A 26,197-nucleotide genomic window follows, 5' to 3' on the forward strand; every position below is an offset into this window, starting at 1 on the left:
CCTATGTGCAGTGCATCATTATGGAATATGAGAAAGGATGTTCTCCTAACATCATTTACCCCAACACCTATGACACTTTACTCTTTCAGATGGCTCTGGAAAAACGGCGACAGGAACCATATGTATTGAGGTTCCCGATGTCAACGATTACTGTCCAGTCATTGTTCCTGACAGAAGAACCATCTGCACTGACTCTCCGTCAGTCCTCATCTCTGTTGGTGAACATTCTTATGGGTCTCCCTTTACCTTCTGTGTTGTTGATCAGCCACCAGGGACAGCTGACATGTGGGACATCAGATCAGTAAATGGTAAGTGAATGTAAACTTAGCTCATTAAGTCCAAAAGCAAAACAATTATCAAATAATTAGTCAAGTCATTTAGGAATACGTTCTATTTCTGTTGCCATAATTCTTGCCGTATTAACATTAAATGGGGAAAAAACCCTTTCATGTACACAAACACAGGCTATTTGGAAAATTTTGAACTGAAATAAAAGTCAAAATGTTTCATCAATACTGCAATTACAAATAGTAGAATATAAATATCAGTTTAGCCATCATTTTATATAAGTGAGGCACTCAACCGATATTTGATCAGTTTAAAATAAAAGGAACCCTTGACTAACTCAAGAATTCCCCATTCTGAATAATTTCAGACAAGTCATATAAATGTCTCTGAAACTCTGGTATCCCACAGATACATTTACACATTTTCTACTCACAGGAGCACATAAGATCCATGAAATTGTTTTTAACAAGAGCTATAAGTTCTGACTTATTTGTAAAGGTAAAAAAATATATCCAAATTGCCCCACATTAGTGAAATGGTTAAGCAAACTATGGCACATTTTATCAAGGTGTGATAATGTACGACATTAAAATTAGAATTATGCAGAGTATTTAGATACAAAGGCATGCGTAAACCAAAGAATGTAAAGTGAAAAATAGATCCCAAAGTAGTATGTGTCTGCGTGCTGACTGTAGCTACATGAAAATGAATGTCTGACATTGATAAAATCTGAAAGTAAGTTTCAGATAACATTTTATCTCCTCTGGGTTCTTTTTCCTAAAATGTTAAATGTATAATAGAAAACAAATAGCTGTGAGAGGACCTCATTTGGTCTAAGATAGCTCCCTAATCTCATATTCATCTGGGGCAATAGGGAAGACTTTATGGGGAGCAGGGGGTACGGGTCAGACAGCCAACCCTAAGGTGAGAGAAAATGACCTCTCTGAGGCCACAAAGCCCCTCCATTCACAGACTGGAGAAACTCTGAAATGATCATTCAGAGAAAAATGCCACCAATAAAGACTTAGTCAAAGGTGGAAATTAGGCAACTTGTTTTTACCACCAAACCTTTTAGCTCTTTTCAGCAAAAACACTTTAATATTTTAAAAATCTAAGCACATTAAAGCAATTCTATTCACATGAAGACAGCTCTGAATTCACCTTTGCCTATGAAACGTAATATCCCATTCTTAAATAATAACTGTTAACCACTTCTTTCCTCATTCAGATCCTAGGTATTATAATTAAAAATATAAGAAAAATGTTCTACATGGAGATATGATATTATAAATATTATAGATTTGCCAGTAAAAAATATAACCACACCAGAGATAATATTCCTAGAGCCCTGTGTCAATGTTGGCGTAGTGGAACAGAATTCCCCTAACGTGCTGTGACATTGTCTGATCCAATTCGTACTTTGTGCACAAGTTAGATTTTGGTAGACATAGCTGGCTTTTCACATAGCTAACTGAAGGTAATAAACCATAATAATAATAAAAAAAAATGTGTGTTACTATTTGTGATTTAGTTATCTAAACCATATTCATCATCTTTAAACCCTCCTTGGATCGATACATAAATTCCAACCAATGTTTTAGGCAATATTTTTTGTAAAAAAATCCATAGGCAGTGGTAGCACAAAGAACTAGGAGAATAATAGTTATTGTAATAATTTTAAATGAAAGGGCAAAATTTTTGAATAAGGTATAAGTAAGAGTCTTAAAGAGGGTATTTTGTAAGCTACAATCCTAAAATAGAAGACTTCCAATATTTCCTTTCAAATCAATATTCACTCATTGGGTGAATATTTATTGAGTGTATATCATATGCCAAGTACTGTTGCTCTGGAAATAAGCAACAAGGTCCCTGCCTGCTTTGTAGAAGTAACAACCCAGCAGAAAGCAATATTTATCAAACCACTAACTATAAATGTAAAAAAAAAAAAAAAGGTACAGGGTCTCTATGACTAAAAAAACATGAAAAAAAGTCAAGTTCTAAGTCAGTTTTGAGTATTAAGGAGGGTTACCTCCAAGAAATTTTAGTTTATTTCTGTTTCCTCTGTTTCTTTTCAGCTACCTCTGCAATCCTTATGTCGGAGCAGCCTTTATCTCTGCAACTTTACCAAATCCCCATCGTAGTGAAGGACAGCTATAACAGAGTGTGTGACTCATCACAGATCGTGCAGTTATATGCCTGTGATTGTGACACCAACCACATGTGCTTGGACTCTAGCATCACCGGCATCCATACAGGGGACATAACTGGTGATACATATGGACCTGTCACTGAAGACCAAACCGAGGTTTCAAATGTTGGTCTTGGACCAGCAGGGATCGGCATGATGTCTATGGGCGGCCTAATGCTGCTTAGTAAGTACTGAATTAAATTATTCTTTTCAGAAGTTCTTCAAAACAGGACTGTAGCCGGGCCCACTGGGATGGCTAAGTGCATTGAACCCTTTCTTTCTGGTATCTATAGCACCTTTTGAGTGCTAGAAATAAACAATGGGACTGAGAAGGGTATGTAGTTAATCCATAATGATAATTAAGAAGGTCTAGGGTTAGTGAGAGTCCTACAGATGGGAAACACATGCAAATTACTAAGTATAATATAGAAAAGCACAAAATGAATCCTATAATGGAAATTTCATTGAAGTGCTCTAAGAGTAGAGAGGCATAAGCAATTAAGTCAAAGTGGGAAAGTTAGGAAAATCTTTGCAGAGGTATTAATGGATTTGGAGGTGGGTCCTGAAAGCAGAGGATTTTTTTAGAAGAAAGATGGAGTGTGGGGAAATTTTAAAGGCCATCTAGGACACAGGGGAGTCACATACAAATGGGAGAGGGATGGAAGCACACAGCATAGTCAGCGAGTGTAGAAGCTAAGAGGTAGGCTGGGAGCCAGCATGGAGGAATGTTCATGATACGCTGAATGTCCACAGGCATTGAAGGGTCAATGAGGACTTGTGAGCTTAGGTGACCTCCTCACTCTAACATAGTAGGAAGCAAGAAGAAGAGCCTGGAAGATGGGATTAGCCTCTGGGCTCTAGATGAGCGTCTGAACTAAGACCATGGTCACAGGCATGGCAAGGTCCCCAAGCAAAAATTTTAAAAATGGGTCCTCCTCTCTATACACTATTTTTTCAAAACATATAGATCCTCAGAGGGGAGATACTTCATGCATTTTATGTTCCCTTGCAATACTTAAGTTTCATAGGTATCAAAAACTGGGTTCTAAAATTGAAGAGGATTAAACTCATCAAACTATATTATTAACATGATTTAATAGTTGAACACAAATTAAAACATTATAATTTTAAGGCATAAAAAAATAACAAATGACTTTTGGGTAGGCTTTCTTTCTTAATCTGTCAGCTTTCAAGTATACACACAGATCATGAGTGATTCTCAAAATGATATTAAAGATATTTTCCCAGAATATGACTCTAGAGCAATTGAGTAGAGGTGTCAGCTAACATTTAAGCCAGTGGTTCTCAACTCTAGCATAAGAATTATTTGGAAGTCTTTAAAAATGACTCATGTCTGCGTCCTACTCAAGGTGAGACCCAAGTATATGCATTTTTAAGCCCTCTGATAAGGCTAATGTGTGATTCCTTGTTAAAAACCCAGTATCAGCTGCATTTCCAGCAGACTAGCACTAAGAATTTCATGACTTTTCATGACCCAGTCAAAGAAAGCACAAGCGTTGTTAAACTGATTGTGGAATAGGCAGGGAATATCCCTTTGGACACTTGTTTTTTAACATTTTAATGGAGAAGCCCATATTAGGAGAGAAGGCTGTGATGGTAGGGGCAGAGGTCTTAGCCCAAACCTTTTATTCCCAAAGGACTTCAAATTAAGACTTCTGCTCTTAGCTCCAAATGAGATTATGCATATAGTACTTGTATTTGTTATGTGCTAAACACATTTGATTTAGTCTAAGCACTTCTAAAGAAAAAGGTATAAGAAGGTAATTTTTTTAATTAAAATTTTAAAAAATTGATTTATTAGATAAAGCTTCTATTAGACAGAGCTCAAGCTCACAATGGTACATGAGCCAGCACACATCTAAATTCACAGAAACATAATACACGTTGAACAGGCCTGCCCTGGAGGCTCCCAGTTCTAGTCTGAGTCCTTTTCCAGAAGGCTCTCTGGAAATGTATAACTTGACCTTTCATTTTTCATGGTACAGATAGTAAAATTGCCAAATGAACTATCTTAATGAAATTAAAGCTGGTCTAGGAGCTTTGATGTTCTCTTCTATAACCACTGATATTCCCACTCAGTAAAATGTGGACCCAAACTTAAGGAATGTCTATATATATGGATTAAAATATAGAATTGAAGCAACGATTAGGATAGAGAAATTAGGATAGAAAATTTTCTGTTTGCAGAAACATTTGGTAATTAATTTTCCATTATATTTTGTGGGCAAACTCTTAAAATAATAAATGTAAATATCTCAATTAAGTTTAGTGAGTAATATTTGACTTTTAAGTGTAAGTGTAAATTGAAGACGAGTCCTCTCTCTAGATCCCATAACTGCATCTTATATCCAATCCTCTTTATAACATATGCTATTATATATGTTTTATATATATGAATTTCTATATAGATATGCAAATACATATTCATACCTATCCACAGAGACGTTCTATGAGATACATAGGCGTGTACCCCTGCATGTACACATGCCCATGGAAGTATTCACGTTTATGCATGGGTATGCATACACATACAGAAGCTTACAGATACATATACACAGATAGTTAATATATGTAAACATGCACATATATAATTATGCACTCATGTACATGAAAGGCTAGAAGTAAGAAAACTAGATTTGAATCCTGGATCTGCCGCCAATCAGCTCAGGAGTCTTGGACTAGAGGAAAGCCTGGCCCTCACTTTCCTAATCTGTCAATAAAGAACGTGGATTACATGATCTCAAACTCCCTCCTTTCCAGCTCTAAAGTTCTATGTGATTTGGTGGTTTTGCATTTACGAATTTGTATATATTACACTCAATCCTCTAAAGGAAAAAATTATATTTTCTTATATGTGTATTTTTGGGGTCCTAAATATAATGCCACCCCCCAAAATGATGATGCAATGACTTCCTAAATCGAGCAATTTGTGTTAACTCTTCTTTATAACTGTCTCGGGCAGTGTCGCCACTCTTGCTGCTCATGTGTTGCTGCAAGCGGAAACAGCCACAAGGCCTGGGGACGAGTTTTGCTCCTGTGCCCGAGGGGGGAGAAGGAGTGATGCAGACTTGGAGGATAGAAGGGGCCCATCCCGAGGACAGGGTGAGTGGACCATCGCTTTCCGGAAAAGAGTGGGATTTCAATGGAAATTGCACATGTGGTGACAATTACATGCTGCACAAAAATAAAAAGATGTCAGTTTTTAAATGTTTAACATAAAGAATTTATTTTAATTTTTTTTTTCTTTCTTTTCAGGATGTGTCAAATATCTGTGCGCCCATGACAGCCTCAAACACCCAGGATCGTATGGATACCTCTGGTCAGTGGACACCAAAATCTGTTTTTTTTTTTAAATTTGCAGAATTATTCAACCAAACCAACCTCATGTAAAAGCACCTCATAGAAAAAAATCCGTCAATCTCTTCGGCTGATTGTCTCATCAGAGGGAAAGTGATGTGTTTGAAGTAGCCACTTTATTTTTCTAGCTGAAACTACAGTCAGTAAAGCATGATGCACCAATTGGAAGGCTTCGGTTGATTCCCAGCTCTGCCGTTTACTACAGGTTGAATGTCCCTTATCTGAAATAGTTGGGACCAGAAGTGTTCCCAATTTGGGATTTTTTCAGATTTTGGATATTTGCATTATGAATTGAGTATTCAAAATCTGAAAATCTGAAATCTGAAATGCTCCAATGAGCATTTCCTTTGCGCATCATGTCAGTGTTCAAAAAGTATCAGATTTGGGAGCATTTTGGATTTTGGAATTTTGGATTTGGGATGTTCAACCTGTAGTAGTCAGTCCTTGGGTAAAACACTGAACCTCACTGGACATCAGTTTACCTTTGAAATTGATAGTGCCTACTTTAAAGAGTTGCTGTGAGGAGTAAATGAGTACACATATATGTATATACACACACACATATATGTACACATATATTATATATATAATGTATGTATGTATATGATATAAAAACCTATGTGTGTATATACACATATATATCACAAAATATATATTAGAATAATGCCTGGCACAGAGTACATGCTACTGTAGTAATTATTTATGATATAAGCTGTTAAAAAAAAGAACAAAAGAAAAAGCAGCAAATGCGTTCTAATAATATATTGAAGAGTTTTTCTTAAATTGACACAAGCTTTTCCATCATCAGTGTCTTACACTCTCCTTACCAGTCTCACGCACATCAAAGAATACTGAAAAATACCCAGCCATTGGGCAACACTTGAACCAAGTAGAGAAGTTGCCCAACTCTAGAATGAACATGAAATGTCTCAATGAGAGTTTCTCAGTATCCCAAGCCATGCAAAGAACCTTGGTGGCTGAACATTCCTGTGACAGCCAGCTCTGCATCCAGTGCCAGCGTGAAGGAGGACTATGAGTTTTAGTTTCTGCAAACGTGCCCCCAGCCTTTCTTCGGAGGGTTCCCGAGTAGGTCAAGCCCTCTAAGATGGGCTCAGGGTGGCTTGCCTCAGGCAGCGACCACAGGAACTGGTGCCTGCACAGAGCCACAGCTCCTCTTGGCAAGTTCTACACCTGTAAGTCTAGGGCGACGTTTGTGCAAATGTGAGACAGCCACATCTGATAGCTGACTCCCTCTGTATCATTAACTTAATTCTATTTTGTCATCAAGCCTGCAAATTATGGGTATAATTCATATCACTCCTTGCCTAGCTTTCCAGAACCCACTCTTCGTTGTGTGGTGGTAGCAGTGGTACCAGCAGATAGCACCGGCCATGTTTTAGATGGATACGCAATGCAGACAATTCCAGCACTATCATAGGAACACCCTCTCTTTTCAGAAATCTACAACAATACCTACGCGGGTGGAGGCACAGTTGAAGGGGGTGTATCAGGAGTAGAACTCAATACAGCTCTCGGGACAGCCACCGGCCTTGTGGCCGGAGGAGCCACAGGAACCATGAGGAAGAGGAGTTCCACCATGGGAACCTTGAGGGAGTATGCGGACACGGGGGTCAACATGGCTTTCTTGGACAGCTACTTCTCAGAGGTAATCCTCTTCCAATCACACACAAAATAGTCTTGAAACGGAGTAATAATAATAGTGATAATGGCAGTCGGCCTCTTCGGAAATATTATTTTGAACCCTATACCAATCCTGAATAAAAATATTTCACTTCTCCTTAAAACACAGAAAGCCAATTTGCAGCAATATTTCATATTCGATTGTCAAACATATCTTAATCCTGTGAAAAAGGCTAGCATCCCTCGTCATTCTCCACTCCCCTTGCCCATTCTTCTGTCTTCTGTTTCTTTCTGATGTCTTACTTTGTTTCTCATAGCAACAGTAAAGGAAGAGAATCCTCATCAAGGCAAAAAATGTGCATTATGACCTCTCTTTTTGATGTCCTTCATGTTCTCCAGGTGCCTCCAAAAGCAAGGACAAAAATAAATAAATTAAAAGACAGGATTGGGAACAAAGGGAGTTAAAACTCAGGAACACAGCATCAACACAATTTGTGATGGATCAAGACCTAGAAGCTAGGTCTCCTATTCTCAGTCCAGTGCCCCACCCACTAAGTAGCCCTCACTAAGAAAAGGGACCCAGCAATCACACTACTGGGTATATATCCAAAAGAACAGACATCAGTATATTGAAGAGATACCTGTACTCCCATGTTTATTGTAGCACTATTCACAATAGCCAAGATATAGAATCAACCCAAGTGTCCACCAGTGGGTACATGGATAAAGAAAACATGATACATATACATAATTGAATATTATTCAGCCATAAAAAGGAATGAAATCCTGTCATTTGCAATAACATGGATGGAATTGGAGGACATTATATTAGGTGGAATAAGCCAGGCAATGAGACAGATATTGCATGCTCTCACTCTTATGTGAGAGCTAAAAAAAAAAAAAAAAAAGTTGAACTCATGGAGGTAGAGAGTAGAATGATGGTTACCAGATGTTGGGAAGGATAAGGGGAAGGGAAGATAAAGTGAGGATGGTTAATGGGTACAAAAATACAGTTAGGGTGAATAAGATCTAGTATTCAGTAGTACAATAGAGTGATAGTAGTATTCCAAAGAAAAAAGCCCCATAGGCATTGGGTTGGCCTAATAGATTAACATGAAGAGTAAATAAATCCTCTTGTGAGTTCCTATTTAGTAAGTTTTCTTTGCTTAAATAATCCATTTTATCTCATATTTCAATTAGCTTGTTTTATTTCCCATATGGTAATACGTGAATTTCACCACTGTTCTTTACAAAAAATGTTGAAAATGTTGCTGCAATTGTAAACTACATCTTAAAATTGGAGGTAACAAATACTATCACAGAATATGCATGAATAGTATCAATTTAAATGAGTGAGTGATACCACTAATCAGCTCATCCTATAAAATCTTAGATCAGAAGTCTCTAAAGCATTGATATTATTCTTCCTTGATTATTTGAAGGGAAAAGAAACTTCTAATTCCCTTTCTTCTTCTAATTTTAGAAAGCATATGCTTATGCAGATGAAGATGAAGGCCGACCAGCCAACGACTGCTTGCTCATTTATGACCACGAGGGAGCAGGGTCTCCTGTGGGCTCTATCGGTTGTTGCAGTTGGATTGTGGATGACTTAGATGAAAGCTGCATGGAAACTTTAGATCCAAAGTTTAGGACTCTTGCTGAAATCTGCTTAGACACAGAAATTGAACCATTTCCTTCACACCAGGCCTGTATCCCTATCAGTACCGACCTCCCTTTGCTGGGACCTAATTACTTTGTCAATGAATCTTCAGGAATGACTGCCTCGGAAGCTGAATTCCAAGCAGAAATGGCAACCCCTGAACCCATGATTCATGGAGATATTATAGTGACTGAGACTTACACTACTGCTGATCCATGTGTGCAACCCACTACAATTGTTTTTGATCCTCAGCTTCCACCCAATATTATAGTAACCGAAACAGTAATGGCACCCATCTATGATATCCAAGGGAATATTTGCGTACCTGCTGAGTTAGCCAATACACACAATGTAATCTACGCTGAGAGAGTACTGGCTAGTCCTGGTGTGCCCGACATGAGCAACAGTAGCATGACTGAGGGTTGTATAGGGCCTGTGATGAGTGGTGGTATTTTGGTAGGGCCAGAAATCCAAGTGGCACGAGTGGCGAGTCCAGATGTTCCCACAGGTCAAACTGTGGGCTCTGCATCCCCAATGACATCTCGACACAGAGTAACACGGTACAGTAACATACATTACTCCCAACAGTAAGTGCTTTATAGTCAGTATTCTATATGAAGACCTTGCATCTTGTAATCACCAGTATATGCCCCAAAGATATATAATGTACTATATCATTTTAACAGTCAACAAATATTCTAAGTTCGATGCCGCTCTTTGATTACATCTTTTTGAGGATACATATGGCTAGAACTTTAGATAAGCCTTTTTAATGCTTCCTGATTTTAAATAATGTGCCCAAAAACTTGAAGAAAACATATAGCATCCTTTGATACTGTCTTCTAAGTAGTACGTAACTCATTGTGAATCCCACAGGTCTTGAGGCCTGTAGAACCAGTCTTGTAAAACAAGATGCCCTTGTTCTTGGAAGTTACAAAAGACGTCTTGTCTATATCTACTAGCCATATTTTCTTTGGAGTAATATTTGTATTAAAATTTTTTAATTGAAAAAGTGAATGAGATGTACATTTTTGAAACGAAAATGAAAAGGAATATGGAATGTCTGTCAATGGATAACTGAAATCATTTGTCTCTTAAAATGATTTTTCAAGATATGCAATATTAAGCAATAGGGCATGCTTACTATAATAAGAGAAGCATTTGCCAGATGAATGCATCACAACAAATTGTTCATCAAAAAGAAATAGATAGATATATAAATCTTTATTGCACTTTATTGATTTATATCTTAAACTGTAAATTATGAATAGCAAAAAAAATAATAATAATTAGGACAACCCTACAGTAGAAATGGTTCTTAGGGGAAGTATAGAGTTCACCCCCCTTACAGGGAATTATTTTCCTACTCGTGCTAATTATGTCAGAAAAAAATATGAAATATGGTTTAATCAATTTCCTTGACCCAAATCATAGAGCTTTCATTTAGCAACCAGATATTCTCCAAAAGCATGTCTGTAATTATTTATATATTAAACAATATTTACTTAGAAGCTAGTAGGTGTTGAGTGCTAGTCTTGGCTCTATGAATATGTAAGTAAAAAAGACAGACATGATTTCTGCCTTCCTAGAGCTTCTAATTCATTTCTAGACTCAAAACAAAACTTTGGAATATGACTCTAAGTTCCTACCAAAAATAATTAAGAAAATACTTAAGTCCATTACCAAGCTGTGTTTCTCTTTCCAACACTACTATTTATTTTGAATGAATGAAATGAAAACACATAGTTTGCTTACTTTTAGTAGGCACAAAGCTGGCTTGAGAAAAAGAAATTCTAGCAAGGTAATTTTATTCTGTAAAATATGTACAGTATAGAGTAATAACTCTATCATGTGACTAATGAGATAGTGTAAATGGAATAAACTTATTTTCAGGGCTTATTCCTTGTGAAAGGAAATAATTATGGTGCTCCTTGCTTATTTTTTGTTCCTTTATGAATAAAACTGTTGTAGAATTTGAAGCATCTCACACAATTTCTTGCCCAATTTTCTCATTTTATAGACAAGGAATCTAGGAGAAATAAAGAGGTTAAATGATCACAACCAGCTAGTTGAGGTACAAAACCTTGAACTCATTGCTCAGATACCCTGGCCAGTATGCTTTTCAAAACTACAACTTTATCAGATATGAAAAGGATGCAATTTTGCCCATTGCATGGTCTTTGCTATTTCCTAATTGGAAGAAAAAGTATCTCTCAAAAAAATAGGTTTTATGAACTTTAAGTGCAGAATGGCTAAAACATATTAATGCTAGAAGGTTATTTATATATTTTCTAATAATTTCCAAATTACCTGTACTGGCAGATGTTATAGCCATTTCTTATTTTGATTATTCACGTCAAAGTTTCTACTATGTGTTACGACTCTATAATTGACGAAGTCCACGGGGTAGCTAAGGAGCATTGGTCCCTTGGTCATTTAACACTCAAGCAACAACCAGCCACATAGCATCTGGTAGTCACTCAGTTCTGTGTCATATCCTGACATTGATATTTCTCTCTTAAAGTTTGCATACTGTTAGACCAATAATTTTAAGAATTATGAAACAATCAATAATTAATATAAAGCGTTAGTGGGATTCAAACTGAAAACACTGAGATTTAAGAAATGAAGAATAAAACAATACTAAGCATTTAACTAACAGATTAAAATTTTAAAAGGGCTTGAAACCACTTGTGAGAAGGGTAAGAAAATTTTCCTGTGAACTTTTTCTTCTATCTTTTTATCAATACATGAAGACTTAAAGGTGCTTCCAAAAGAGGAGATCTACCTCTAAGAGATGCCTCCCTTCATACTATCTGTGTAAACTTGATCAGAACCATTTTGTTTTCTTTCAACATTATCAGGGAGGAGGAACTCTGCCATAGTCAGTGTCATTCATATGTGACTCAAGCTTCTGAAACTGGCTGATTTTTAAACATGATCTCAAACATAAACCAAGATTCTCCTTCTCTGGTTAAGAGTTAGGGTGTCAATTTGCCTAAGAAGTAGATGATATAGTGTTTATGTTAAGGTTTGAATTAATGAATGAATCCCAAAGCCTGGGAAACTAGATGTAATAAATAAATATAATAGCTTATAGTTTGAGTCATATTCCTTCCCTGTGGAATTACTTGAGGGTGTTACCTTATTGAGTGAATAAATTGGTTCTCTTGGAAAAGTCTTATCAGGTAAAGGAAAAAGAAAACAATAAGAACACAGAGTATGAACTTGTTCAAGAAAAAAAGTTATTTTTGAAAAAATTTCTTCTTTTGGACTAGATATTTCTGATGGCAATGTATTAGTAAATGTAATAATGTTTTGTATGTTTCTTCAATTAAAAATATATGATAAGAAAAAAAGTTTTATCTTCTCTTTGGTACATGTAGTATTCACCCATAAACATGGACAAAAAATCTTTTTCCATTGTGTTTCTAGATGATTATCATCTTTATCATTATGTGCACAATACACGGGCATGAACTCATTTGTAAATTGAAATTCAGAATAATTTATTTGTTTACTAATGGTAGAATTTATCAATAGAGTCACTATTTTATTAGTAAATGTTCATTATAAAGTAACAAATCAGTTGAATAAACTCCAGTAATTGTTCTAGAGTGACATTGTAATTAGAGAATTAAATACCATCTCTTCCCTCTGGATTTATTTATTTTTTATTTATTTATTTATTTATTTTTGAGGCAGTCTCCCTCTGTTGCCCAGGCTAGAGTGCCATGGCATCAGCCTAGCTCAGAGCAACCTCAATCTCCTGGGCTTAAGCAATCCTCCTGCTTCAGCCTCCCGAGTAGCTGGGACTACAGGCATGCGCCACCATGCCCGGCTAATTTTTTTCTGTATATATTTTTAGCTGTCCAAATCATTTCTTTCTATTTTTAGTAGAGACAGGGTCTTGCTCTTGCTCAGGCTGGTCTCGAACTCCTGACCTCAAGCAATCCTCCCACCTCAACCTCCCAGAGAGCTAGGATTACAGGCATGAGCCACCACTCTGAGCCTTCCCACTGGATTTAAATTCAACAAAATCATTACTCATGTTTCTATACCAGAGGTACCAATTTCTGTGGAAAAGATGAAAGAATAATTAATTTCAATCTGGAGAACTGAGGAAGGCTTCTTGAGATGGTAAAATCTGGGCTGGGCTAACTAGAATTTTGTCTGATAGGAATTACAAAAGTATAAAAGCCAAAACACAGAGTATATCCAAAGACTATTAAGCAGTCAAATTAAATATAATAAAAAATAGGAATTATAAAATTACCATATAGCCAGCCATTATTAAATGATGGCTACTATACCAATTACCCAACATATATTATCCATTGAATTCTCAAAACAACATTATGTGATATGATTTATACCCATGTTGTAGATGAAAACACTAAATCTAAGGAAAATCATCACTTTTATGTTAGAGCTTAAGTGAATAGCAGAGTTAAATTCAAACCCACAACTGCCTAACTCCAAAGACCTTATTCTCACTCACCAAATTCTATTGATTTCATTCTGGAAGAAGCAGATAATAGAGGTCTTGACTCCCACTAGGAGGTTAGGTCTAACTTGGTAGAAAATTAAGAACCCCTGAAATTTTTTTTTTGCTGTGCAATGGCCAGGCCCAATTTTATGAGATGACATTGGGACAGCCCTTGGGAATCTTCATCGTAGTTGATGTGCTTCTGAGAACCCCCTGTGGCCCAATGCTTCAGGCAGAGAGCCTAGTATTTGTTTCCATGGGGGATTTTCTGATAAGCCAACCTTCCAAACCTAGGAGATCCTTTATCACCACCAAGGTGAGCAGGTCCATGATAGGCTATCTAAAGTAACTCTGATTAATCATTCTATATGTTAGTCAAAGTATTTGCACATTGAATGTTCTTGCCTTTTTTTTTTTTTTTTTTTTTTATCGCTTTAAGTGAGGTATATGGACTATTTGTAGTTCCTAGAACAGGGCATGCTTTTTCACACCTGTCACTCTGCCCCACCCTAGTTCCTTATTCTGAAACCTTCTCCACCCCTCTCATCTGTTTAGCTTTTTCTTACTCACCTCCAACATTGCCACTTTTGCCCCCACCTACTTGCTTTGCTAGAGCTCCTTACTGTTAGTTCAGTGTCTGCTAGCCTGGGAGCCCCTTGAGAACAAGGACAATGCTTTTCTCATTCCTGTATCTCCAGTGTTAGTAGACTGTCTAGTACATAGCATGCACTCATTAATTTTAGAAGTGAAAAATATAGTCAAATTCTCTCAAGCATCTAAAAGCAAATGTCTGCAGTTCAACAGTGTTGCCTCCAGATAGCAGACTTTTGAATGATTTTCATAAAGCTTGTGTAAATGTCACGCTTAACAGAAGGATGCAAGCATATAACTCATGATGACAGTTGCATTTCGGAGAAATTGATCTTTTGCAAAGAGAGTACTAAAATAAAGTTATGCAAAATAATTTCACATGCTTTTTGAAAGAAAAATTGTGGTATAGATGAATGAAATAAATTCTGAAAACATTACAGAGAAAGTGAATCTGGGAAATGTAGTTCCTCAAAGGTCTTAAAAGGGGGTGATGATGAAGCTAAATTGACAATGGCAGTCCAGCGCAAACACATATCGGAAACATCTGGTGTTTAGAGTAGTAATAGCAGATTTGCTTTTCTTAGAGTTAGTTAAAACAAAGGTATTGGAATGTGAATTTTGTGCCAAGATTTTATCATTGAATTTTTTCTATTATACTTCTTTGTAACTTGATTTTCTCACATCATCATGAACATCATTCTGTGTCAGCACATGTATACCTACCTCACTCTTCCAAAAATATGCATAATATAAATTTGTACCAGACATTTTTAACAATGCTCTTTTTTCCAGAAAATTCGGTTGATTCCAGTTTTTGCTATTATAAACAGTGCCACAAGGAACATTTACATGTATATTATGTATGTATAATATATATATTGAATACATATACACACAGAGAAGTTGAAGTATTTCTATAGGATAGACTCTTAAAAGGGGGCTGTGATATCAGATGATATGTACAAGTAATTTTTTATAGTTTTCCCAAATTTTCCTCTCAAAAAGAATCTCAATTGACACTTCTACCAACTCTTCTTGACAAGATTTGCTTAACCACAGACTTAACAAGAATTGATGTTATCAATTTTTAATGTTTAATAATCTAGTAAGGATTATGATTACTTGGTATTACCCATCACTATACAGAATCTGGCACTCAGTAAATATCAGCTGATTCAACGAAAGAATAAATCATTAAATGAATATTATGAGTTACCATATATGCTTAAATACATGTCTAGTCTCTCTTCTATTATATTGATAGATTATTAGATATGCTGATTAGATATTCCACCTATTGTTACAGCTGTACTATCTTGTTTTTCAATATGTTTTGATATCTGGTAGATAGAGTCCCTACCCATTACCTTTTTATAAAATTATACTGGCATTTCTGATTTACTCAAGTTTAAAAAAATTAATTTGAAATATGACTAGAATTAATTAAAATTAAGTTGAATTTATAGATTAATAACCTTGAGACCTTCAAAACTCCAGCATTAATCTGTATTTTTGCCTTTTCCAGTGTGGTATTTTACACAAGATAAATACTTTAGAAGAATGTTAAAACTTCTGGAAATTTGCAAATCAATAAGAGAGGTCGCTGATAATAAGATTGACTTGCCTTATAGACGTTAGTTGGTTGATAGTTTTATTTTCTTTCATGGTAATTTCTTATGCATAAATTCAGTAACAAACAAATTGTACAGCAGGAGGCAAAAATAAAGGTCCCAATATTAAGAACAGGATAAAAGTTATTTATTTTGAATCATAATATATTTCTCAAAGCAATCATGAAAGCCAAATAAACGAACCCTAAACATTAGACTTACATGCTACATGGAAAAATCCAATTTCCAGAAAGCCAGCTTATTGTCACTAACTATAGTATAATTCTTTATTTTTTTTGTGAGTGTTAAAAAGTTAAAATAGTAAAATTATTGTTATGATACTTTAAACATAGACTAAATATTAAATACAGGTAATAGAAATTAACTTGCTGAGATAACTTCTTTAAATTCCATATTCACTTACTTGAAATAACAGTAGACTGAAGTGACTGAGTTTATATTGAGAAGGAATTCCTGGTACCCATTTTGCCAGTACTTTGTGTATGGATTAAGAAAGCAAATAAATAAGCAGTTGTGAGATGTCTTATCATTTTTAAAAATAATAAGATAAAAGGCAATAAAACTATCCAAATAATTATACAAATATTTTTGGTTTATAGATAACTATGGCTATTGTCTGGTTATTGAAGTGTTGGCAGGCAGGCAGCAAGTGCTAGCACTAAGTGTTTGTTCATTAGCTCTTATACAGGCTGAACAGTGCATAAGAAAGGTAGCGTAGGGGCACCAATATATAATCTAGATAAAGTGAATTGAATGCAAGTGGAACAAATGAAATTGACGACTACCTGTATTTATCATTGTTGGAGTAGATCAACCCTAAGTATTAACAAAGATTTTCTTTTTTTTCTTTTTTGAGACAGTCTTGTTCTGTTGCCTGGGCTAGAGTGCCGTGGTGTCAGTCTAGCTCACAGCAACGTCAAACTCCTGGGCTCAAGTGATCCTCCTGCCTCAGCCTCCCCAGTAGCTGGGATTACAGGCGTGCATCACCAGGGCAACTAATTTTTTCTATTTTTACTTGTCTGGCTAATTTCTTTCTATTTTTAGTAGAAACCAGGTCTCATTCTTGCTCAGGCTGGTCTCAAACTCCTGAGCACAAAGGATTCTCCCACCTTGGCCTCCCAGAGTGCTAGGATTACTGGCATGAGCCACCACGCCCGGCCACAGAAAAGATTTTCTTAAAAAGAGGACCACACTTTGTGGTTAAAAATCCACAAAGCTAAGCCTCTCCGTGATTAGTAAGATGACTGAGCTAAAGGTAAGAGAGGCTGAATGTGCATTTAATAAGGAGTCGGTGACGTTTAACATTTGTGGTGAGTGAGAGTGAGGTGTTGGTACAAAAGGCACAGTGCATGCATGTGACCAGAATAAATACTGATTGACTAGGAAGTTTTCATTATGCGTTTAACAGGGAGGCACTGACTGGGTGAGGACTTCGGTATCAGTGAGGCATGAGTCACCAGGTGTACGAAACATGAAACTAGATACGGATTTTAAAAAGAAAAGAGTAAAAAACCAAATATTTATTATTATGCATCTAGTATGAGGTTAATTGCTTGTCAAAATTTTTCTTATTTAATATACCTTCTGATCATCCTCTTATAGATGAAGGTAATTGAGAAAAAGAAAAACTATATGGTAATCACTGTGACCCAGTTCCAGTGCCCATTCATTCATTCATTAAATGTTTTTTTGAGCATTTTCACCCTATGCCTGTGAGCTAGGGACTAGGGGTAGAAAGGTGTAGTAGGGTCCTTACCAAAAGGACCTCACAGTCAGATGCAGGAAGAATCAAAGGGCTGAGATACAGTATGGCAAGCATTATACAGGGGGTATGAACGAGAGAGCTATGGGAGAAGACAAGGGGCACCTGGCCTTGTGGAGTTGGGAAAAGGCTTCTCATAAGAAATGAACTTTGAGCCGAGTCTGGAAGGACCACAGGAAATATAGCCAGATGAAATGAGAAGGGCATTCCAGGCCAGTAGAACAGAGTGGGAGTGAAGAGGAGAAACAGGGAAGCTGGAGAAATAGATCAGCTCCTCTGAAAGCTGGAAACAGTTGGTAAAACCAAAGAACAAGGAAGATGGGTTACATAGACAAGGAGTCAGAGCCTGGATATATATGACATGCTGAGGAAATTCCATTTTAATCTGGAAGTTAGAGAGAACCATTGAAATATTTAAAGGAAAACAGTGAATTTGAAATCACTTGTGAAGTTTGCCCTGGCTTGCATACAAGGAGGGGGACGAAGCTGTTGATAGGAAGACCAGCGAGGAAGGTGTTTCAATGAACCAAGGCAGAAGGGGAATAATTTGAGTTCCATCGACACATCTTAATCCTGGGGATAACTGAATAATTAACTTCCCATATGACAAAATCATACCATAACTGTGCATTTCACATCAGCATATAATGGTAACCGGTGATGCCAGCTATATCCCCAAGGTGGCGCTGTAACCCAAAAACACGGAGCCCAGGAAATGCCCTGGGAGGAGGCTCCTTGCCCCACTAGGTGCTGAAGGAGCAGCACGTGGAGGCTCATTCCCCACCCTCCATCTTAAAAATCATATGCATTCTACATTTTTACAGAATGAAATGAAATCAAAAGAAAAACTGTTAAGATCTCAAGCTATTCTTTTTGCTCTTAGTGCAGCATTATTTTCCTAGTATGAAATTATTGTGTGCTCATTATAGAAAAGTTAGAAAATATCAAAATAAAAAGAGAAAATGGAAATAACATCCCATTACTCAGAGACAATGAGTGCTAACACCAAGATAGTTTTCCTCAGTTAACACTCACACAGCTCTGGCCTTCAACTGACAGGTAATGCCTAAGAAACCCGAATTTGCTACTGTTAATTTAGTCTTTCTCTAACATCCTAATTCACTGCATATATTTTTTTAAGTGGAAATTATTATATATAAAACTTTATGCCTACTTTTTACATTTAACATTCTTTGTAAAAGCATTTTAAGAGATATTTCATTCCACCAATGGACATCGAGGTTTTCCCTACCCTCTTTAGGGATATTGTAAATCATGATGTGATAAATACCTTTGTGCACAAAACCTTACATGCACTTTACATTATTTCCATTGGAATTGAAGTTTTAGTATCAAAGGCTATGCACCTATTTAAACATCTGTATATTACAACACATTATTAACAAGCTAGTCCTTGATGTTAGTGAAAACACCTTATACATCAAAGTACAAAAATATAGTATAATTTTTTCTAATCTCTGGAGTTCTAGTTTTTCTTCCAGTTCTGAGTCTGTGAATCCAATAGATATATCATTTCATTATGAAGCTTGCATTTGTTTATAAGGATGCCAGCATTATAGAGGAATATTTAAATATTTCTGCTATCAAGGCTTAGGTTGTCCCAGGTTGGTTTGGATAGCCATAAAACTCAGTTTTTGGACCAAAGACAATACAGGCTCTGCTATCTACAGTGTACCCAGCCCCTGTATATGTACAGTCTAATCCTAGAACCAATGTTATGGTATGTAATTCTCTAAGAAAATATCAAATTATATCTAACAAATTGAGCCCTAACAAAAAAAACTCTCCTCCAAAGAAAGGCATAAGAAATTCTGAACCACGATGCCACTCTAACTTCTCCCAGGTACCACCTGTGGGCTGATTGATAGGACTAGGTAGACATCCATTAAAAAGGATCCCTAGATTCAAATACAAGCTTTAAAGAGGAAAAAAAAAAATACACCCAGCAAAGGTAGGACATGATCTGACACGGTAATGGTAGGTCTCATCCTGAGGTGGCACTACTTATCTTCATTCTTAATTTCAAACAGTTGGAGATTTTTACGCTATCCAGAATACATCACACAATGACTAATCTTTCACAATTTGTGGATTCCGTGTACTAACCTGTTCCCTGTTATTTTTCATTTCTGTAATTTCCATTTTCACTCCTCTCCTGACCTCCCTTAATTTAGGGAATTTATAAATTCTCTGTCTCACCTGCACTGCAATGTTGGCAAGAAAGAAGGTACTGTGACAAGTGACATTGAAAAACTAGGCTAAAATGTTTTGTTTTACCCCTTGACCAGACAGGATGAAAGACCTGGACACATGAAGGAATATTCAGCTTCTACAGTCATCACGTCCATAACAGTTACAAATCAGGGTGCAAACTCCCCCAAACAAATATCACAAGTCAATAAGATTCACTAACTTTTTCTGAGGGCTGTTATGTACTCATACAGCAGCATAATCTTCGTAGCATACTTAGAATCCTTTTTTACCAAAAACTCAAGTTACCTCTGCCAACTACTGAAATCTAACAGTCCTTGAGCACCAACTCACACAGCAAACACTATAAAAAGTTACCTGAAACCTTAACACTTTTTCATCCACCCCAATTTCATAAAATTTATCAATACAAAAAATAGCTAATGACCTAAAGAAATAAAAAGTAAAGGAAAATTCTTTGTCATATTCTGGTAACATGAGCTAGTTTAGTTTAGGGAGTTAGTGTCTTCCTACCTCAATCTTCAGAGTTTCTGGTGGAGGCTCAGGAGGCTGATTTTCGGATGGGAGAAAGAGAGCAGGAGAATCTGAAAGAGGGAGCAATTCTCTGGCAGGAACAGGACATCTATCCTCTATGAATTCCGGCCTCTCCCAGTCTCTTTCAAGGCCACAGTTCCTTTCTGACCTGACCCACAGGCTACCTCCAAAAACAAAGTCCAGCAGTTCAGCAGGGCACTAGGCTTCCCAGAATCTTTCCTCCACACGCTTCTCTCCCCTAGAGGGCGAAAGGATGAGAAAGAAAGAAAAGACCACAGAAAATCTCACTGGCTTAGGAGGAATTACATTAATAGTTTCCATGGAATAAAAAAAAAGAAAAGAGTCCTCTCTCCGAAGCTAAGGGTGTGTTTAGTTCACTGCATGTTTTGGCAAAGTACTCATCAGGGGCCCTCAGCTAAGACTTCTAGCTTAACAAGAAAAAGTCTGAGAACTGAAATCTGATGTTGAAACCTCTAGGCCCCATGACAGGCAGACAGATTAGCAGTGCATAATTGAAAGAGAAAACATCATCAATTTGCCAACTAGAAAATCTGGTCAAAATCAAGGAAATGTTTTCTAATGAGTTTTGAAATTTGAAACAATTGGTGATTCTTAGGGTTGGGTGCATAGTTGGTAGTAACCATACCTTCTGAATTTCCAGGACAGATTCATAATTATTATCACAGGTACTTGAGTTTTAGAAAATACAATCATTATAATGAGCATTCATTAAGTATTTGTCAATTTCACATGATCAGTCAGTCATGTACAATCCTTTACAGTATGAATTAAATTAGTTCCTTTCTCTCCATGCCTATGGGCACACCCTGACCCAAGATTGCATGGTAATCTCATTTATCTTTATATCTCTAGGTCCAGACTGTACCTGGCACATATCAGGTACTTAGTGAATGCCTGTGAAATGAATATTTGTTGATTGAATTCATGTTCTTCAATCGCTTCTTAACACGGTTAATCAAAATTTTCTTTTATATTTATGTAGATTATGGAAAAATCTATCTTTACAGAAGAGAAATTATAAAGAGACATTATTAACCTGTCAGGGGGGGAAAAGATGATGGCTCAAATAGTACCTACCAAGGCTTGCAGTTTTGCATGACTGGAGTAAGAATTCTAATCATATTTGGGTCTAGATCTTGGATTAGTCACTTAAAATCTGTTCTCTTTGCTTATTTATAAAACTAGATAATTAAATCAATGTTTTTCAAACTGTTGGTCGTACCCCCAAATAATGGGTCATGAAGTCAACTTAGTATGCCTATTTAGACATTTTAATGAAATTAAATAGAATATAAAAGAAAAGAAAATATCAGCATACAGTACACAAAGTAAAAGTAAGTATTGTCTTACAAAATTTTTGTTTCATTTCCGTGTGTGTGTGTGTGTGTATGTGTGTGTGTGTTTGGTGGTTGGTGACATAAACAATGTTTTTGACCATGAATTGTAGTTAAAAGAAATTTGAAAAACACCAGACTAGTTCATCTTAAGTTTCCTCAGGTTCTCAAATGCTAGAATTATCTGAGTAAGTCGAGAGAGCTATAGGAAGGGTTTTAATACTAGGAACAGGAAAGCTAGAACAATAGACACAGGGCAGTACCCCCCAGAGCAGACCAAATGCTGTGCAGATGAGAGATATGTCAGTGCACTTGATATTATTCACATCACATGAAGCTAAGCACTGGGTAGGTCCCTTATACAGAATATCTCTTTGTGAAAAGCACTGGGAAAATAAAGAAGTCATCAAATCCCGGGAGTACTCAGAAGAATTTGTAAAAATGAGTACTCAGTGATCCTCCCCTACCACAAGCATATTGTAATTGTGACTACGGAGAGACAGTTCATCTACAAAGAGAAAAGGTAATGGGTTGTAAGGTGCATATTTCTTCATTCATTTAAATTAAACCTAGCAAACCCCACTTTTGACTCTCTTTGCTTTGATCTTGAACTTTTGGAACATGAAATAGACCACATTTTGGAAATGTTGATACATGTGCCCAGGGTCCAGTGGCACTTTGTCATCACCACTACGGAACCATGCAATGGTGGGCCAGTCCCTCCCCTCTCTGTACTTCAGGGTCACCACATTCAGAGAATGAGTTTCTTGGACAATGTACTCTCTGCCTGTGAAATTGCCCAGTTCTCACCTCTTCCTATTTAACCAGATAATCTCTACTGGATATGCAGTCTTTCCTAAAAGGAGAGTGACTTGAGGCATTCCAGGCATGTTGTTCCTAAAGAAACCAGTTCTGAAGGATCCTCTTTGTGAGTAAAACCCCTGGTATGTACTCCCTGGGATGTTTTATAGTCAATTGAGAAAGGTGGAGATGGAGCCTCTTGGAGAACAATTGTCCCCTGAGGGAAAACTTTTCTGAAAGAACAGCCAGAAGTCCTTGGGATTTTGCGATAACCCCCATCACTGTCCCTGTGCTGCCCTTCTGGATGGGCTGAGACGGGGGGACCTGAGCTCCAGCACCCCCCTTTATTGGGGTCAGGCTCCCACACTCACACCCCAACACAGGAACTTGATTTTCTTCAGGCTCTTGCATCATGGGTTTTCATGAAATCTAAATGAATACCAAGCAATTTAATGAGTTGATCTCCCAAGAGTGAAAAAAGTTCTTTGGGGGCATTTGCTTTTATGAGTGAAAACACAAAACATAAAATTTCCGGAGGTAAAGAGAGTAATACAAACTTCAAAGCTACATTCTGCCCAGGGAAATGAGGAAGGGGGAAAAGATGAAAAACCATAGAAAGAGAAGAACGGATAGGCAGAAAGGGGCCAAACTGAAGCAGCAGGAAGGAAAAGAGAGTGAGGAAGAGAGAGTAGGAAGCTTGGAGAGGGTGGGCGGGACCCAGAGAGACAGGAAAAGGCCACTCCCTGAAAGCTGAGGCGCCCAGCCCCGGGGGTGCCTGCCTCACCTGCCCGTCCTCCACCCAGCCACACCCGCCCAGCGCCAGGCAGGGCACAGGGAGAGTCCTTGCTCTAGGACAGTCATTTCCTGGTTTGGAGTTGGGTGAACTCAATAGCTGCCTCTTCTGATTCCTGAAGTATTGTTCCTAATTTGTACTCCATGCCTGTTTTTTGCTTTTTGCTTTTTTTTCCTCAAGCTAATCCTAAACTCCCAACTCTTTACTTTTATTCTGACCGCCTTTCCCCTCATACTTAACTTGAATCTCCGAATGGTCACTTAAACAAAACTTTTTCAAGCACTGAAACTTGCACACATCCTACAGTCTGACCTGATATCTCTGACCTTGATCTTAGATTTCCTCCCAGGACTCTCACACCTGTTCTTTTACGTAACCCTCGGAGGAATGATTCCTAACCCACATTTTGCACAGGCTTTCAATCCTCTGAGTTCACTTCAATTCAACACATATTTATGAAATATCTGCCATGAGCAGGCTAGACACTGGGGGCACAAAAAGAACCCCATCTTTGGGGATATTACAGACTAATAGGGCAGATCAACTCTTAAGGAAACATTTCATTATAAACTTTAAGAAAACTCTACCCAGGTGCTAGGGACATCCAGACACAGAGCACAGGCTGGTCTGGGAGATCAGAGATGGTTACCCCAAGGACAGTAATCCTGAGCTTAGTGTTCAGGAAGCAGCTAGGGAAGAGGTGGGAAGTGCTGTTGGAGGGGTGAGGGTGGGGTGGCCATCAGCAGTCTGCAAGCTAGTATGGCACAAGCATGAGGAGCACAAAGTCCATGCCAAGGAAGGGCAGGAAATGAGACTGGAAATGTTCATTGGACCAAATCATGGAAAACCATGTGTCCACTCAAAAGAGCTGGAAGTTTATCTTACAGGAGTTGAGGAGACATTGAAGAGATTTAGGTAAGGAAAACACATGTTTAGATTTGCATTTCAGATGCATCTCTTCAGTGCCTCTATGGTGCTGAATTTGTGGAGAATAAGCTTAGATGAAAGGAGGAAATTGGGCTGACTCGGCTTTCAGTTATGCACTTGTCAGCCCATCTGGATTTGTGACAGTCCATGACCTATTGGTCACCACTGGAGGCAGCTTCACAGACAAGCTGCTTTGTACTCTGACCTTGAAGGGTACTACCAATGAGCTAGTTTAATATCTGGTGTATTTTTGCAACTTTAGGCAGCAACAGTTGAAATATTTTGGAACTTGTCTCACTGGTTAAATACACCATCACTTCAGATCACTAAAATCTTCCTTGAAGTCTACATTCCCATTTTAACCTGAACTAATCAGCAGCATTAAGACAAAAAAAAAGCAAGTGGGTCAACCATATATTACTATTATGTCTTCTGATGAGAAGCATTATGAAGTACAGGAATGCATTCTAGACAAAATATTTGATTTAAATCTCACAAACCTTTAGATATAATAAAGAAACTATAAGGGATTGGCAATAAAAGGATAGAAGGACAAATTAAACAATACCACAAGGCCAAGACCAATACAAAAGTGAGACATTTTGTAGGATAACTGGTTCAGTCTTCTCAACAAGTTGATGTCATTAAAAATGATATCTAAATAAAGGACACTATGAGAGCAAAATAAATTTAAGGTGAAATTGTGTTCCTGAATCAGATTCTGATTTGGATAAATTAGCTGTAAAAGCCATTTTGGGCTTATTTGAGGAAATCTGAATATGGACTGAGTATTAGAGAAGATGAATATTTACTGACATGAAAAGGTAGAGATCATTCATAGAAAAATGCATGTGAAAAAACAGTATGTACAGTAGAATCTTATTTTAGTTTAAAAAACAAATATATGTGAATAGAAAATTAACAAAGAATTCCAAGCAGGAAAGAGAACTAATATTTATTAAGTACCTTCTGTGTGCTTAAATGTGATGCTAAGTATTTTCTTCACATCACTTATTTAATTATTAAAATTCTCTTAAACACGTCTTGCAAAAAAGATGCAATTAGCTCCATTTTACAGACAAAACATGTATTTTAAGACACTAATTGAAATAATCTCTGGATGGTCAGGTTTGTTGACTTTATTTTCTTTTTTATTTGTATTTTCTAACTCTCTTCAATGCATGTTTACTGCTTTTGTGATAACAAAAAGTTGCTTTAGCTTTTTTTAATTAAAAAGATAATTCTAAACACAAGTCAAAGGAGAAGTCTCAAAAGAACTTAAAAATACTTTGAACTAATTGAAAATGAAAACACAACTTATCAAAATTTGTGAAATTCAGAGAAAGCAGTGCTTAGAGGGAAATTTATATCATTGAATGGATATGCTAATAAAAAAGAAAGATCAAAAATTAATAATAATCTGAACATAGGCTTATTCAGATTGCCTATTTCTTTGAGTGTGAGTTCTGGAAAATTGTGCCTAAGTTTCCACTTTAGACAACTACAAGAAAAGAGCAAATTAAATGCAAAGTAAGCAGAAGAAAAGAAATAATAAAACTTAGGGCAGAAATCAATGAAATTGTGAACAGGAAATCAATAGAGATAAATCAATGAAACCAAAAGCTGATTCTTTGAAAAGAGCAATAAAATTGATAAACCTTCAGCCAAAATAAGTAAGAAACAAGGAGAGAAGACGTAGATTACTAATATCAGAAATGAAAGAGGGAACATAACTACAGATCCAATGGACATTAAAAGGATAATCAAGGATGCTATGAACAACTCTATACCCACAAATCAGATAACTTAGATGAAATGAATCAATTCTTTGAAAGGTAAGGTCTGCCAAAACTCACACTAAAAGAAACAGGCAATATGAATAGGCCTAGATCTATTAAAGAAATTAATAACCTTCCAAAACAAAAAG

The 26,197-nt window shown here is 36.9% G+C and overlaps 1 protein-coding gene across 1 annotated transcript in view; it reads left to right on the forward strand.

Moving 5' to 3' along the window:
* DSG4 (desmoglein 4) overlaps positions 1 to 11,071 on the forward strand; it is a 40,550-nt gene extending 29,479 nt beyond the window's left edge. The window contains exons 11-16 of the mRNA XM_045527371.1: positions 90 to 308; positions 2,364 to 2,660; positions 5,460 to 5,599; positions 5,753 to 5,816; positions 7,312 to 7,520; positions 8,979 to 11,071. Coding sequence (XP_045383327.1) covers positions 90 to 308; positions 2,364 to 2,660; positions 5,460 to 5,599; positions 5,753 to 5,816; positions 7,312 to 7,520; positions 8,979 to 9,746 — 1,697 coding nt within the window. The 3' untranslated portion in view covers positions 9,747 to 11,071. The remainder of the gene's footprint in view (positions 1 to 89; positions 309 to 2,363; positions 2,661 to 5,459; positions 5,600 to 5,752; positions 5,817 to 7,311; positions 7,521 to 8,978) is intronic.
* The last annotated feature ends 15,126 nt before the right edge of the window (positions 11,072 to 26,197 follow it).

The sequence above is a fragment of the Lemur catta genome, chromosome 16 (assembly GCF_020740605.2).
Source record: "Lemur catta isolate mLemCat1 chromosome 16, mLemCat1.pri, whole genome shotgun sequence".
NCBI classification, from domain to species: domain Eukaryota; kingdom Metazoa; phylum Chordata; class Mammalia; order Primates; family Lemuridae; genus Lemur; species Lemur catta.